The 13,973-nt window shown below is 43.2% G+C and overlaps 1 protein-coding gene across 2 annotated transcripts; it reads left to right on the top strand.

The window, feature by feature from the left end:
• The first annotated feature begins 1,032 nt into the window (after nucleotides 1-1,032).
• Nucleotides 1,033-11,864, top strand: RPS15A (ribosomal protein S15a). 2 transcript variants are annotated; one of them, XM_020802977.3, is made up of 5 exons: nucleotides 1,033-1,165; nucleotides 5,409-5,546; nucleotides 7,363-7,442; nucleotides 10,833-10,918; nucleotides 11,729-11,864. In XM_020802977.3, exons 2-5 carry the CDS (start codon nucleotides 5,414-5,416, stop codon nucleotides 11,820-11,822), a joined length of 393 nt encoding a protein of 130 aa, XP_020658636.2. In that variant the 5' UTR covers nucleotides 1,033-1,165; nucleotides 5,409-5,413; the 3' UTR covers nucleotides 11,823-11,864. The 2 variants fall into 2 exon arrangements, with proteins under 2 accessions (XP_020658636.2, XP_078237384.1); XM_078381258.1 differs by lacking the exon at nucleotides 1,033-1,165 and adding an exon at nucleotides 2,683-2,762.
• The last annotated feature ends 2,109 nt before the right edge of the window (nucleotides 11,865-13,973 follow it).

The following is a 13,973-nucleotide window of genomic DNA, read 5'->3' on the forward strand; positions in this document are numbered from 1 at the left end:
AGAAAGCTTACAAGAACAAGCTTGCAAACTGGAAGAGAGACTTGCAAGATATGAACTTTAAATTCCGTAAGGAAAGAAAGACTCAAAAGATAGCTGCTGAAGCGTGGGCTCGAAGACCTATCGAAGAACAAATTGTCCACTGAAAAATAAATGTAGAATGTAATAAACTGTTTTAGTTATGTATAAGTAAAAATAAGTAATTATAAATGTAATTGCATTGAAAATGAAAGAATGGTAAGTAATGTAGAAATTAATAAGCTGTTCCTGTTATGTGTAACTAAAAGTAACTGCAAAAGTAACTGTACCGAGTAAGCAATGGAAAAGTGTATTAACAAAAAAAATTGAAAGTATTGATTGAAGATATTAATTGATGAAAGTACTGTAAATGAAAAATTGATAAGCAATGAAAAAAATGTAAAAACAAAGAAGTTGAAAAGGGTAATTACAAATGATAAGTAATTGAAGATGAAAATGTGCTGTGTTTATGTGTGTTATTGAAATGGGGTCTTGGGACCCCCTCCGCTTCTAAAATGTGTACAACAAGCACGCAGATGTTTGCACTGCAACTCCCAGAATCCCCCACACGGAGCTGTAGGGAATGTTGGGCGTTTGCAGTTCTGTGGCTGAATTCCAGTAGTAAGCCCATTGAATCAAGGGAAACTATAATGGATGAGTTGACTCGCCGAATCCCCACCGATTCTATGGACCTGCTCTAGTTGTAGCCAGAGTAGGGGGAGTAGGGCTGCCACTGATGCGGGAAAACTCCCGTTGCTAAACACCGCCCCCCCCCCCCCCCAGGCATGAACTCCTGCCCTGGCTGCTCACACCCTCTCTTTCGGGGCGGACACACCGCTATTGAGTTACAGCTGCGTCAAAAGTAACATTCAGAAAGCCCGCGTCGCCCCTTGATTTCTATCGCTCTCTCTTTCGCCAGAAGGCGGAAGAATCGTCGAAGAACCAGACGTTTATCCTCGCAGTTCAAATTCAGCTTTTGCTAGTCTCTATTGGTTTTTTTTTTAAGCCGCCAATGACAAGAGGCTCGGACAGGAAGGCGCGGCAGGGCAAGGTCTCGCGAGAGTTCCGTCCGTTAGCCCCCAGCCTCGATTTCCCATAATACCCCGCGCGCGCCCACCAGCCTTCCTTTTTCCGCCATCTTGCTGCGCTGGTGAGTAGCGAGCGACGCTCGGTCCCTGGAACGATCCGCCGCGTATCGAGCCCATCCCGGGCTCGCGCCCCGACCTCGGGCCGGTTCCTGGAAGCCGAGACGCCCCTCGACCCGTAGAGCCATCTCGGAGGGGTCTCGGCTCCCCCTGCCCGTCCCTATGGCGGCCGGAACAGGGGCCGGGAGGGGGGAGTGGGCTGGGAGAGCCGTGGCGGCGGCGACGAGGGCGGCGGCAGGGTCTGCGAGCGGGGCGAGAGAGCGGGGCGCCGGGCCTGGTCGGGGGGCGAGCCTGGCTGCGGAGGGAGGCGGGTTTCCGCGCTAAAAAATCTCGGCCTTGCCCCTTGGTTCCCTGTTGCTCGGAAGTGCGCGCCACTCAGTTATGATGTCGGTGTGGGGAAAACGCGCGTGGCCCTGCAAGAGGCTGTTTTCCTGCGCTTCCCATCACTCCTAGCCAGCGTTGCCAGGGGTGAGGAATAATGGGCGTTGTAGTCCGGTCAGGTCTGGAATCCCTTATTTAATGGAACATCAGGCAGTGTAATAAGAGAGGGCATCCGAGGCAGCTGCGGGAGCGGGAGATCTTGGACCTCAGGGAGTTGTTCGGTGGCGGCCTCTTTGCCGTGGCGGGAGAGGGAGTTTGGTTTTGCCCCTGGGCATGTGGCCGGCCCGGGGGACTCTCTTGCCGGGGCGGAGGAGAGAAATACGTGCAGAGAAGGGAAGTTCCCTGTGGTCCTTCAGCTTCGTTCTTGGTGCCATGCGCTCAAGAGCACTTTGGGCTTTTTATTCATTATTTTGGGCAAAGTATCAGCACACGGTCTGCTTATCTTGCTCTAGTGTAGACTCATTGATTTGATGAGCTGTTTTCTGAGTCAGTTGAATTCCGACGGATCTACTCCAGTTGCACCTTACTGCACTGAGCAGCAGGATTTCTTCCATTGAGTAATGTGGCTGTTTTCAAGTAGTATAAAGGGGGACAAATAGACTTCTTTCATGAGGTCCCTTGCTGCAAATGCAACAGTATGGGAGAAGATTCATCAAGACCAATACACCTTGTTTATGGCAGAGGCTGGCTAGCTTGTGCCCCAGGAGGGGTGCATGTAAGGCATGAAGATAATGGGCAGCGCCATCAGTTCCCATCCACTGTCAAGGATTGTAGGAGATGTACAGTAGTTGAAAATACAGTAGATGGTATACATGAAATAATGTAAGCACATATTTAGCCACTGAAATTTGGTGGGATTGCAATGCTTGCTGGATTGTTGCTGTAGTATTAATTCATAGTTAAGGTTTGGCTGGTAAATTTATCAGGCAAAATTCAAAGAAACAAAACAAAGACAAAAGCATGTGGCACCTTAAAGAATATTATACTTTAATGTGTGCTTTTGTGGACACATCCACTTTGCCAGACATATGGCAACAGAATGAAATGCTAAATGAAATACCAGCTTCATAATATATATTTATTGACTCTTAGACGTATGTTACATTTGCGTGCAGTAATGTATGGCTTACATTTTAGGGCACCGTTGTAAAAATTCCTCAGGAGACAGAAAACACACACTATGACTGGGTAAAGATGAGTGAAGAGAGCATAGGGGTGGGGGTGAGTGTTGAAGATTTGGGATTCACTTAAAATTCAAAAGGGAGAGAAAAAGAGAATATTAAATATAAAGGTTTTAAAAGATAGCAAAGGAATCGCATATGTTAATGTAGAGAATACTGAGTTTTTACCTCAGCCTTGTGATGAGAGATGGGCTTGGCAGTTGTGAAGAAAATACCAGTGGCAGTAGATGACAGCAGAAGTGTTACATTTGATAATGACTTAAGAAACCTAGGCTTATATTCAGTGCATTTGTATAGGTGACTGGACAAAAATTGTCAAGGGAAACCTTTACCATCATGCATATAAGTTTTGTCTCAGCTGTTTCCCTTTGTATTCTTGATTTTGTAATGATTCTGTTTTAAAAACAGTGACTTTCAAATCTTCCACTGAGTGTCCTTTTGGATTGAAATGGTTGGAGACAGGTTTCCATGTATAGTGTGGTTTCAGACGTTCAATTTGTGACTGTTGACCTGTTTTTGTAGAGATTGTCCTGTTTGTCCTATGTAGAGTGCAGAGGGGTATTGTTGGCAAAAGATGATGTAGGTAACATTAGCTGAGAAGCAAGTCAAGCTGCCTTTGATACTGTGTGTGGCATTGTTAGGTCCTGTAATTGTGTTGCCACAATAGATGTGTGGGCAGAGTTGGCATCTGGGTCTGTGGCAGGGTTTAGTCCCCCTGTATGTGTTGCTGTTTTGTGGTTTGTGTGTTAGTATTGGGGTTGAAGGGTTGCCTGTAGGCAAGTACGGGTCTCTCACCAAGGGCTTTGGAGAGGGGGGGTGTTCTTGTCAAGGATGGGCTGGAGATTGGTTACGATGCCTGTGAGTAGTCTCAGTTGTGGACTGCAAGTGACAACTAGCAGTGTCATTTGGTCCACCCGGTGTGTCTGGCAGTAAGTTACTTCTGCGTATGCGCCTTGCTTTGTTGATTTGGTCCTTAATCGTATGAGGCGGGTATTGTAGTCTGAGGAATGCATTTTATGGATCCCTAGGTTTGGAGTCTCCGTCCTGTGAGTTGGAGCAGATGTGATTGTATCTTAGGGCTTGGGTGTATACAGTGGTTTTTGTTGTGTGTTCAGGTGGAAGCTGGAAGAGAGCAGGTAGGTGTATCAGTGGGTGGGTTTCCAGTTCAGCTTGGTGCTAAGATGTCCATGTTGTAGTTTCGCAGTTGCATAGAAAATCCACCTGTTACATACATTGTTCCAGGGTGGGGTTTATGTTTGGGTGAAAGTTACTGAAATCCTGGTGGAATTTTTCTAGGAATTGCTTTCCATGGGTCTAGATCAGAAAAATATCATCAGTATACTTCAAATAAGGAGTGGTTTGGGTGCAGCAGTTAAGAAATCATTGTTCCAAGTCAGCCATGAATATGTGTGTGAGTTGATCTGAACTTCAATTACTGTTGCTAAATTTAATATCTTCATTTTTGGATGCTAAACATATAAGAGTTTGTAAAGGTAAAAAGGTAAAGGTTCCCCTTGACAATTTTTTGTCCAGTTGTGTTTGACTCTAGGGGGCGGTCCTCATCCCCGTTTCCAAGCCATAGAGCCAGCGTTTTGTCCGAAGACAATCTTCCGTGGTCACATGGCCAGTGCGACTTAGACACGGAACGCTGTTACCTTCCCACCGAGGTGGTCCCTATGAATCTACTCGCATTGCATGCTTTCGAACCGCTAGGTTGGCGGGAGCTGGGACAAGCGACGGGAGCTCACTCCGTTGCGTGGATTCGATCTTACGACTGCTGGTCTTCTGACCCTGCAGCACAGGCTTCTGCGCTTTAGCCCACAGCGCCACCAATTTAAACAATGGTTTAAATTAGAAGAAGCTAGGCATCAAACAAAAATAATGCCCTTCTCAAAAACTTTTAAATTTCAGGACAGTAAATAAAATTGTCTGGCACTTTTAACATGGGTTTTATAAAATACTTTTTTCTAGGAATCTTGTAATTTTGCATTTTTAGATTACATTCAGCCTGTAAGCAATGCTGTGCAAAATGTATGTTGGCTGAAATTTAGTAGCAGAACATACGCAGTATAAGGGTGACACTTTTTCTGTTAATTAAACACAACTGATTTCCTATCCTATACCTGCCCCTGGTTCCAGGCTCCCTTAGGATCCTTGTTGTCAAGGGGAAGCCATCGGGAAGAAGGGGCAAGGAGTGTCTTTTAATTTCCAGAATGTGCTGCTGCACATTTAAAACTGTCTTGGTTATAGTGAATTTCAAAAACTTAAGGCTTCCTGTCCTGCAGGGAGTTCTGCAACCTCCCAATTTATAAACAAACACTTGGCTGATGACATCAGGCATGCACAATGTAAATTTTAGTACTGGATTTCAGCTCATGAGATTAAGTGTGAACTTCTTGTAACCATTTCATTTGTAGTGTAAGGCTTGTCGCAGCTGGTTCTCTAAAAGATTTTGACTAACCTCCAATTTTACAGTTAGGGGTGCACCCACAGGAAGACCAGGTGATAACTTTTTTGTTTGTGATCTTTTCCTCAGCAGATGCATATTGATGATCATTTTAATTAATGCGGTCTGCTTTTTGGTCCTTCTGAAACCCACAAGCTGTTTGACAAGCAACTATTTGGAAATAAATGACACATTTTAAAGAATTTTGTCTCTCACATAAGTATTTATTTCTTTACACAGGCATAATGGTGCGCATGAATGTTCTGGCGGATGCTCTAAAAAGCATCAACAATGCAGAGGAGCGTGGAAAACGCCAAGTTCTCATTAGACCGTGCTCCAAAGTAATTGTCCGGTTCTTAACTGTGATGATGAAGCATGGTAAGTCTACAGGATGCATGCAAAAGCTTTGGTTGGAATAGATTGTGAATTTTGCCCATATTTAAGCAACCTTTCCTTGTTTGGGCCAGATGCTGGTGACCATAGGATATTGAGAATTAAACATAGATTGACAGGATTGGAAAATAATCAGATGTTTTTGGATTCTGAATTCCCTGAAATATTAGCCAGCATGGACAGTGGTTAGGGATGACAGAAGTTGTGTTACAACACAGATGTTTGAGTCTGAAGATAGAGAGTAAGTTTGATTAGTTGAGGAGAAGTAAGTGATTGATTTGGGACTATGTAGATTTAAGCAAACCAAACAAGTCTTGTTGGATATCATTTTTTAAATGTAATGGGTCACAAAGTGTTTCCAGTTTGCTGTATTGTTTCTCGTATTGTAGTTCGGAGTGCAGAGGGGTACTATTCTTCCAGGTAGAAGAAGGTAAACAAACAGGATGGAATTGCATCTATGTAGTTGCCATTTAGCTATACTACAGTTATGTATTCAACTATGATGTTATGGTAAAGAGAAATGTATAACAATCAGATTTATAGCCAATAATAACTCTTGCTTTAGATGTATTCTTGAAGGCTTTCACAGCTGGGATCCGATGGTTGTTGTAGGTTTTTCGGGCTGTTTGCCCATGTTTTGGAGGTTTTTTCTTAACATTTCGCCAGTCTCTGTGGCCAGCATCTTCAGATGCCAGGAGCCTGCAAAAAGGTCAATGAACTGTACCCAGCCACAAGGACCAGTGATCACTGCACATAATAGACTAGCGAATGATAGCTCTTAGCTAACTCCAAATCCAGGACTGGACAACTCAGCATATACCAGCTCCAAAGCAAGATGTTGTACCCATCAATCACATTGACAGATCATCTCCCCCTTTTATCAGAACAATACACTCATTACAGAAAACACTTTGATCACCATAATCACCCAATCTCCCAAAAATAACAAAACCCCTGATCCCACAGCTACAAATACTCAACAATCCCATACACTACACCAGAACACAGACAAGTCTTCTAACTCCTGTCCTCTGAAGATGCCGGCCACAGAGACTGGCAAAACGTTAAGATGAAAAACCTCCAGAACACAGCCCGAAAAACCGACGACAACATCTTGCTTTAGAGCTGGTATATGCTGGTTTGTCCTGGATTTGGAGTTAGCTTAGAGCTATCCTATACAGTGTTTTGTCTGGTTTCATGAAGGAGGAAGACAAAGCCCCCTGTGAGTTCTTCTTGTGCGTGACTAAACTCATCTTCCAGGTTAATGTCATGTGCAAATGCAGCCAGAGGCTGAAATCCTCTTGCTGTAATTTCTTACTGCACAAGTAAGATGATGTTTAATTTAAAAAAAAATAAATTATATATTCACTGAAAGAATATTTAAAGCTAAAAACAGTGACAGAGGTGTTTTACATAATTAACAGTCAATATCTGAAGACAGTGAGTATATTCAATTAATATTACTGTTGTGGGATGGTGATATCAACCTGCTTGTGTGTGGGCACAAGTTGTGCAAGAGGATTTTAGCCAGAGACCTGCTAAAAGTCATTGATCAAGGTGTCTGGCAGAGCAGATACAAACTTGGTTCTCCCCCGTTTCACACCATTGATTTTGTTTTCTTCTAATATCTTTGCAGTTAAAATACATCAACTGGGACTGGCTGTCCTATCCAGTCCAGCACCTAATGAAGGGAAAGGGGGTGTCTTGTGTTTTTAAATAGGCTGTGTTGTTTCCTTTTTGCTTTGGTGACCCAACAGTGCAAAGGTTTTGACTATACTTAGTGCTTTTCTTCAATCCATAGGTTACATAGGTGAATTTGAGATCATTGATGATCACAGAGCTGGGAAGATTGTTGTCAATCTCACGGGCAGACTTAACAAGGTAGGATCTGACTTTAAGAAACGGAATTCTGTCAAAATCTAATCACAGAGAATAACTATTAGACATACTTAAATAAATCTAATATTGAGGAAAATTATCTTCCCTTTGAAAAGTCATTGTAGATTAGATAAAGTGAATAATTTGTCAGCAGAATTTCAGTTTGAAAATTATACAAGGAAGCAGAAATAATTTCTTGGCATGATTGTGATGCGTGGGCTGTGTGATTGTGATTGAGATTGCATTGGGGGTAGGACATCTACTTGACTGCCATGCAAACTCTTCAAGCCCATTTTTGCACTCACCAAAAAGATCCTTTTCCTCAAAGAATGAGAGCCTCCAAAATGTCTCCTAATACATATACGCACTAAAAGTAGTAAAGCCTAAGAAGATGTAGCACCCACCCACCAGCCGTCATAGCCATGCTTTTTTGTAAGAACACTGTCTTGTGTCAAGTGTGTCTTTGAGATCTTTTTTTTTCTTCAAAAGCTAGATATTTCTATGATAGGCTCTAAGTCTTGTTACTTACACTAGAAACAACAAGGACTCTAGTGGTACCCTAAAACCTTTCAGTCTTTAAGGTACTATATGACGTTTATTGGGTCTAATTTAGCATAATGTTTCTGTGTATAAAAGTTAAAAAGTAAATTTAAAATAGAAATTTAGATTTTGAATAGTTAGGTATAACACTTTCTTTGGAGGTGAATTCAGTTTGTATAGTATTGCTAACTTTTAACTAGCAGGTCTGTGCTTCTAACAACTCTTATTTGGGAGTTATTTATTAGACTTGGTAATGCTAGAAAACTGCTAGAACAGTGCTTCCCAACCTGGGTGTTGAGACCCCCGAGGGAGTTGCAAAGTGTTTTTGTGTGTGTTTCTTCCTTGACCTTTCAGAGCAAAGTATTAAAGTTAGCATGTATATTTGTGTAAGAAAGGCAGGTCCTTTGAGGGAGAAAGAAGCCTCTACTCTTTGATAAGGGATGATTTTACCCCATAAAAATCTTATGCCCTCAGCCCATTCCAGTCCTGGTTCAGGCTGCATCATGGCCCAGAACGGCATAGGTTTACCTGCAAGATGAACTCTTGAGGAGACTGACAGGGACAGAGTGTCCCTGTTGGTCTGCCTCGGCCTCTCAACAGTCTTCAGTGACCACGGTGTTCTCCTGGGGAGGCTCTCAGGATAAGAGGCCTGCCTCTGGTCTTTCCTCAGGGATTGCCCCTAGAGAATACAGCTGGGGGAGATGGTCTTCACCTTTTGGACCTTTAACTTCGGAATCCCTCAGGGGTTGATCATCTCCCAATTGCTTTTTAATATCTACATGAGACTGGTGCATCCTTACCTTGATGGCCACATTGGTCTCTGAAAGTGGCTGCCTTGCCCTGGTTGCCAGTCTTGTTTCCATATCAGCTTCAAGTCCCGGTCCGAACTTAAAAAGCCCTAAATGGTTTGGGACCTCAGTTCATGACAGAATGCCTACTTCCAACTGGGACTGGCTGTCCTATCCGTAAATCACAGGCTGGACGTCTAAGGATGCTAACTCCGAGGAAAGCCTAGAAGGAGAAAACAGAGAACCAGGCCTTCTGGGTAGTTGCTTCTCAGCTGTGGAACGAGCTGTCACTTGAAATCTACCTGGCCCCTTCCCTGGAGATTTTTAAGAAATCACTTAAAACTCTTATTTCGACAGGTTTACTAAAACTTCTTACCTAACTAGCCCCTTTGAATCTGTTAGCCGCTAATTTTAATTGCCACTTGTTTCTGAAATGTATTTTGAATGTATTAATTTTAATTTTTATTTAGGCTGTTATGTGTTGTCACTGCCATCAGTGTAAGCTACCCATAGTGGCCATAAGTCAGATGGGTAGTGTAGAAATCAAATAAGTCAATCAGTCAATATTCCTTTTATGCAAACGTGGTGGCAGCAGGGTGTTGCAGGTTACTTGGCTATTATAAAAGGGGGTTGCAGCTCAAGAAAGGTTGGGAACCACTGTGCTCTTTATAAGAGTTATTTTATTATTTTATAATTGGGCATGCAGTTTTTTGTTAGCCTTCCTGGCCAAACCAAGCATTGTAACTTCCACCTGTCACTATACGGATCCTTTCCTGTTGTAAAAGCCAGTGGTATATTGACACGCTTGGTGTCATAGATGCTTTTGTGTAATGGGACCCAACTGAGTTGCCCCCACTCCAGTCCTTTCCACTAGGACGTGGCATGTTCTCTCGTGCCGCAGGGCAGGGCTTGTAACTTTGGCTTGCAGTGATTCAGATGTCACACATTCTCCAGCTTGATCACGGGTCAGGAGCTGAGAAGGAATTATGCATAGCTGAGACCGGCACTGCAGGTTCAGTGTTGGAGGGAAGTCCAGTTGCCTTTATGCTACCCAGAAAGAGTTGCACTTGACTGCAGGGAGCAGAAATGGTAAAATCTGCCAGTAATGTACAGTTCTCCTGTGGATAACACAAGAACACTGCTCGGCTCCTCTTCTTAGAAATCCAGGCCCATCTTCAGCTTTTTTTAATGTAAATTCTTGGCCACAAACTTTTGTAATGTGTTTCACTGCAAAGGCACTTCAGAGATCTTGGGATTGCTAAACTACAGTACATGCAATATTTATGTACTGTTAGTTTGATTCTGACATTTGGTGGTTATTTTCAGAGGCTTCTAGATATAAGGTGCTCAGAAGTGGTTTACTGCTCCCTCATTCTAGTGGTGCTCTGGGACCACGTAGCTTGCCCAAGATCACATAGGCGGGCTCTTCTTCCAGAAGACATAGCAGGGAGTTGAAACTCCTGACCCCTGGCTCCACAGCCAGGGGCTCCATTTCACATACAATACTAAGGGCGTAGAAGAAGGTACAAGAACATCTAAGATCAAGGTGGGCTCTGTGTGCCCCCTGGCAGATTTTTTGTGGGCCCCAGTCCCATCAGGTTGCATTCCTGAGTATAGAAAAGTGCCCCCTCCACCTGCTGAAGTTGCTCAACCTATGTCTAGATTACACCCCTGATCTCGGGACAAAGGCAGCATTGTGTACTTTACACAGTTTTCAGTGAAATTCCTGCAGGTTACGGAAGGTGCAGTTTGCTGGGCCTTAATTGTGCTTTACATTCAATATTGAAATAGCAGAATTAGATAGCTGCTAATTTCTCATTGTATCTTGCTGTTAGACATAGCCTTGATATCTTACTGTTCATGAATATATTTAACGTGACAGTATAGTTGAACAGAGGTCTGGCAAACATCGTACTTTAAATTTGCCAGGCTATATTTGAGTTGGCTTGATGGATTGATTTAGGTCTCTTGTTTCTGTATTATATTATGTAAATCTCTGTGGCATAAACAGAGACAGTAGCGCTGGCAGAAACATTAAATCCCACCCTTTCACTTTGTTCAATAGTGTGGTGTGATCAGTCCCAGATTTGATGTCCAGCTGAAGGATTTGGAAAAGTGGCAGAACAACCTGCTGCCCTCACGTCAGTTTGGGTGAGTGTTCTCTGTGCAGAGCTGGGTTGCTGGAAAACGAAAGCAGTTTATAAAACATTAAATGCATACGGATACAGGTAAGGGGAGGTGTGGCATGCATAGCTATTATGTTCAAAGCCAATGCTGCTTGCTCTTCATATGATAGTTAATTCAGACCACAGAGCTTGGAAAAGCTATTCTGAAAGTTATCCCCCATAACATTAGCTACGGGCTAGGCTGAATGCAAGACTCCAGGAATTATACACTTTTCCTTTCAACAATGCTTGGAGCACTGAACTCCTGTGTAGTTCCAAATCTGTGTATAACTCCCTCAAAGCATAGCCAAAGACTCTTTATCAGAGCAAAAAAAATTGAGATGCAATCTGTCTTCCACCCCATGGAGCAGCACTCTGCTGTGACCTCCTGTGACCTGCATAAAGCAAAGCATGCATAAGCCTCCTGGCCTGCCCCAGCACCCTCCCTGGCTGCCACCTTGAACCGCCATGGCAGGAGAGGGGTTTAGTTATTTATTGGGGGGGGGGGAATCCATGTATAACCAAAATATCTGCAGTTCAAAGGAGAAATGTAATCCCAAAAAGTAACTTTGCCAGACAGACTCATTAGCCTTTGCTTTCTATAGTGTGTCTACATAGTCTCTTGTTTCCACACTAGTTACTTAGTTGGGCTTTACCAAATTTACATTTGCACCACTTGCCTTATACAATTTCTTATATTTGATACCTATTAAAGTGAATATGGAATATTTTAGAATTAGCCAAAAGAGGGAGCAAAAAGAATACATTTTGACAAGGCATTATTTTCCTTTAACAGGTACATTGTTCTGACCACTTCAGCTGGCATCATGGATCACGAGGAAGCCAGGCGAAAACACACGGGAGGCAAAATCCTAGGATTCTTTTTCTAAACTTGTAAAAAAACAGGCATACTAATAAATTGTTCAAATGGACTTTTTGCAGCTGGTGTCTTAAAGGTTTATCTTTGTTCATTAGGTGACTTTAAGCTACGTCAGAATCTTAAGTATTTTTCTGCAGATCTAAGAATACCACTCAGGTAACAGTACATTTTACTTTCAACTATAAAGTGAGCTGTTCATAAGCTTATTAATACTAGCTCTACTTTTTCTCTTAAATATGGCTCAGATTGTCTTCTCAGCTTCATTGCTTATGTGGAGTAAATTCCCACGATTGTGTACCAAAACAGTTGTGGAAGAATGGTGTGCAAAGCAAAAGTAAGTCTTTAACTTGGTTCCTACAAGCTTTGTGCATTTGCTGTCCTTTATGGAAACAGTTAAGGGTTAGAGATGAACAGGGTGGTGGCTACTAGGAGCTGAAGTGCAGGTGCTTAGGAACAGTCAGGGCCTGTGAATGGCCTATGGCCATATGGCATCAATTCAGGCCTGAAACTTTAGTTCAAAGGAGGTGAAGGCCCCCCTGTTCAGATTTGGAGTGTGCTAAGCAGAAAAAAATTACTGTATCTGGTATGGAGAACTACACAATGTCGGTTATTACATGGGTAAGAGGCCCCAGATACATAGTGTGGTGTAGTGGGTATTGTGATTGACAAGGACTCAGGACGACTGGGTTTGAATTCCTGCTCAGCCATGGAATTTCACTGGAGCATGGAACTGGTAAAACTTCCCTTGAAAGCCCTGTTAGGGTTGCTATAAGATGGTTCTGACTTGACGGCACATGCCAGTAGCAGGAGGCCCCAGGGTTTTCTGATTTAAGATTGGAGAAGGCTTGTGCCTAAAAATCTTGAAGAACGATTGCCAGCCCAATGTGAAGGTATGGAATTGTAGTTTAGAACATCTGGAGTTCCCTAAGGATTATGAGATTTGTGGTCCAAAACACGGTTATTCACTCCCCCTTCCCCCTTTGGCCAGCTTCATTATAACAAATCTCTACAACAAAGGATGCAAGTAACACAAGATCATTGGGCCAGTTAGAGGTTGGTATGTGGTGGCTGGCAGTTTTCCTGCCAGTGCTCATTAACTGTCTTCCTTTTGCAGATTTAATGAAACAGCAAAACAAAACCCTCAGCTAAAAAATAAAAAAGACTGCTGAAGCTTTTGTAAACTCATGTGGATGAAGAGTACTTAGTACTGTCTGCTGGAGAGCTCAGTGGCTTAAGTCTCTGGCTGTGGAGCCAGAGGTTAGGAGTTCACTTCCCCACAGTGCCTCCTTGAGAGGGGCTGGACTCAGTGATCCATAGGGTCCCTTCCACCTCTGTAGTTCAAAGATTAGTTTATAGTACAGTCATGCCTCGCTTTACGATTACCCCGCATTACGACTATCTTTTTGCGATGGGCTGAATAGGGGTTTTTCGCTTTGCGATGATCGGTTCCCTGCTTTGGGAACCGATTCTTCACAAAACGACGATTTTCGGACAGCTGATCAGCGGTTTCAAAATGGCCGGCGGGCAAATAAAATGGCTCCCCGCTGTTTTCTGGGATGGATTCCTTGCTGCACAGGCAGTGAAAATGGCTGCCCTATGGAGGATCTTCGCTGGACGGTGAGTTTCCAGCCCCTTGGAACGTATTGAAGGGGTTTCAATGCATTTCAATGGGCTTTTTATTTTCACATTACATTTTCGTTCTACAGCGATTTCGCTAGAACGAATTAATGTAATGCGAAGCACCACTGTATGTTTTTTCTTTCAGTATAATGTTTTGCATGGATATGTCCATGTTGGGTAAACATAGAATTCAATTCTTCAAAGAAAGCTTCCAGTTTATGACTGTGGGGTATTGTACTTCTGTACCCACAATAGAAAAGGCCAGGAAACGGCCCGGTATTGCTGCACAATATTGTGCTTGCATTGCCAGTAGGGAAAAAATGCCAAGCTTTACATAGCAAGAGGCATCTTGAATGTTGACAACACCAGTGGCACCAGTCAAGATGATCTAAGGGATACCCTCGTCTGTTCACTATTTTTCCCAGTGTCACTACGCAAGGGAGTACCCCAGAATCTGCTCCTTTTAAAATCGGTTAACCACTTCTGATCCAAACCTAGCAGTTGTCAGGGCTGTTTTTCAGCAAGTGTGAATGGCAGCAGA

The sequence above is a fragment of the Pogona vitticeps genome, chromosome 13 (assembly GCF_051106095.1).
Source record: "Pogona vitticeps strain Pit_001003342236 chromosome 13, PviZW2.1, whole genome shotgun sequence".
In the NCBI taxonomy this organism is placed as follows: Eukaryota; Metazoa; Chordata; class Lepidosauria; order Squamata; family Agamidae; genus Pogona; species Pogona vitticeps.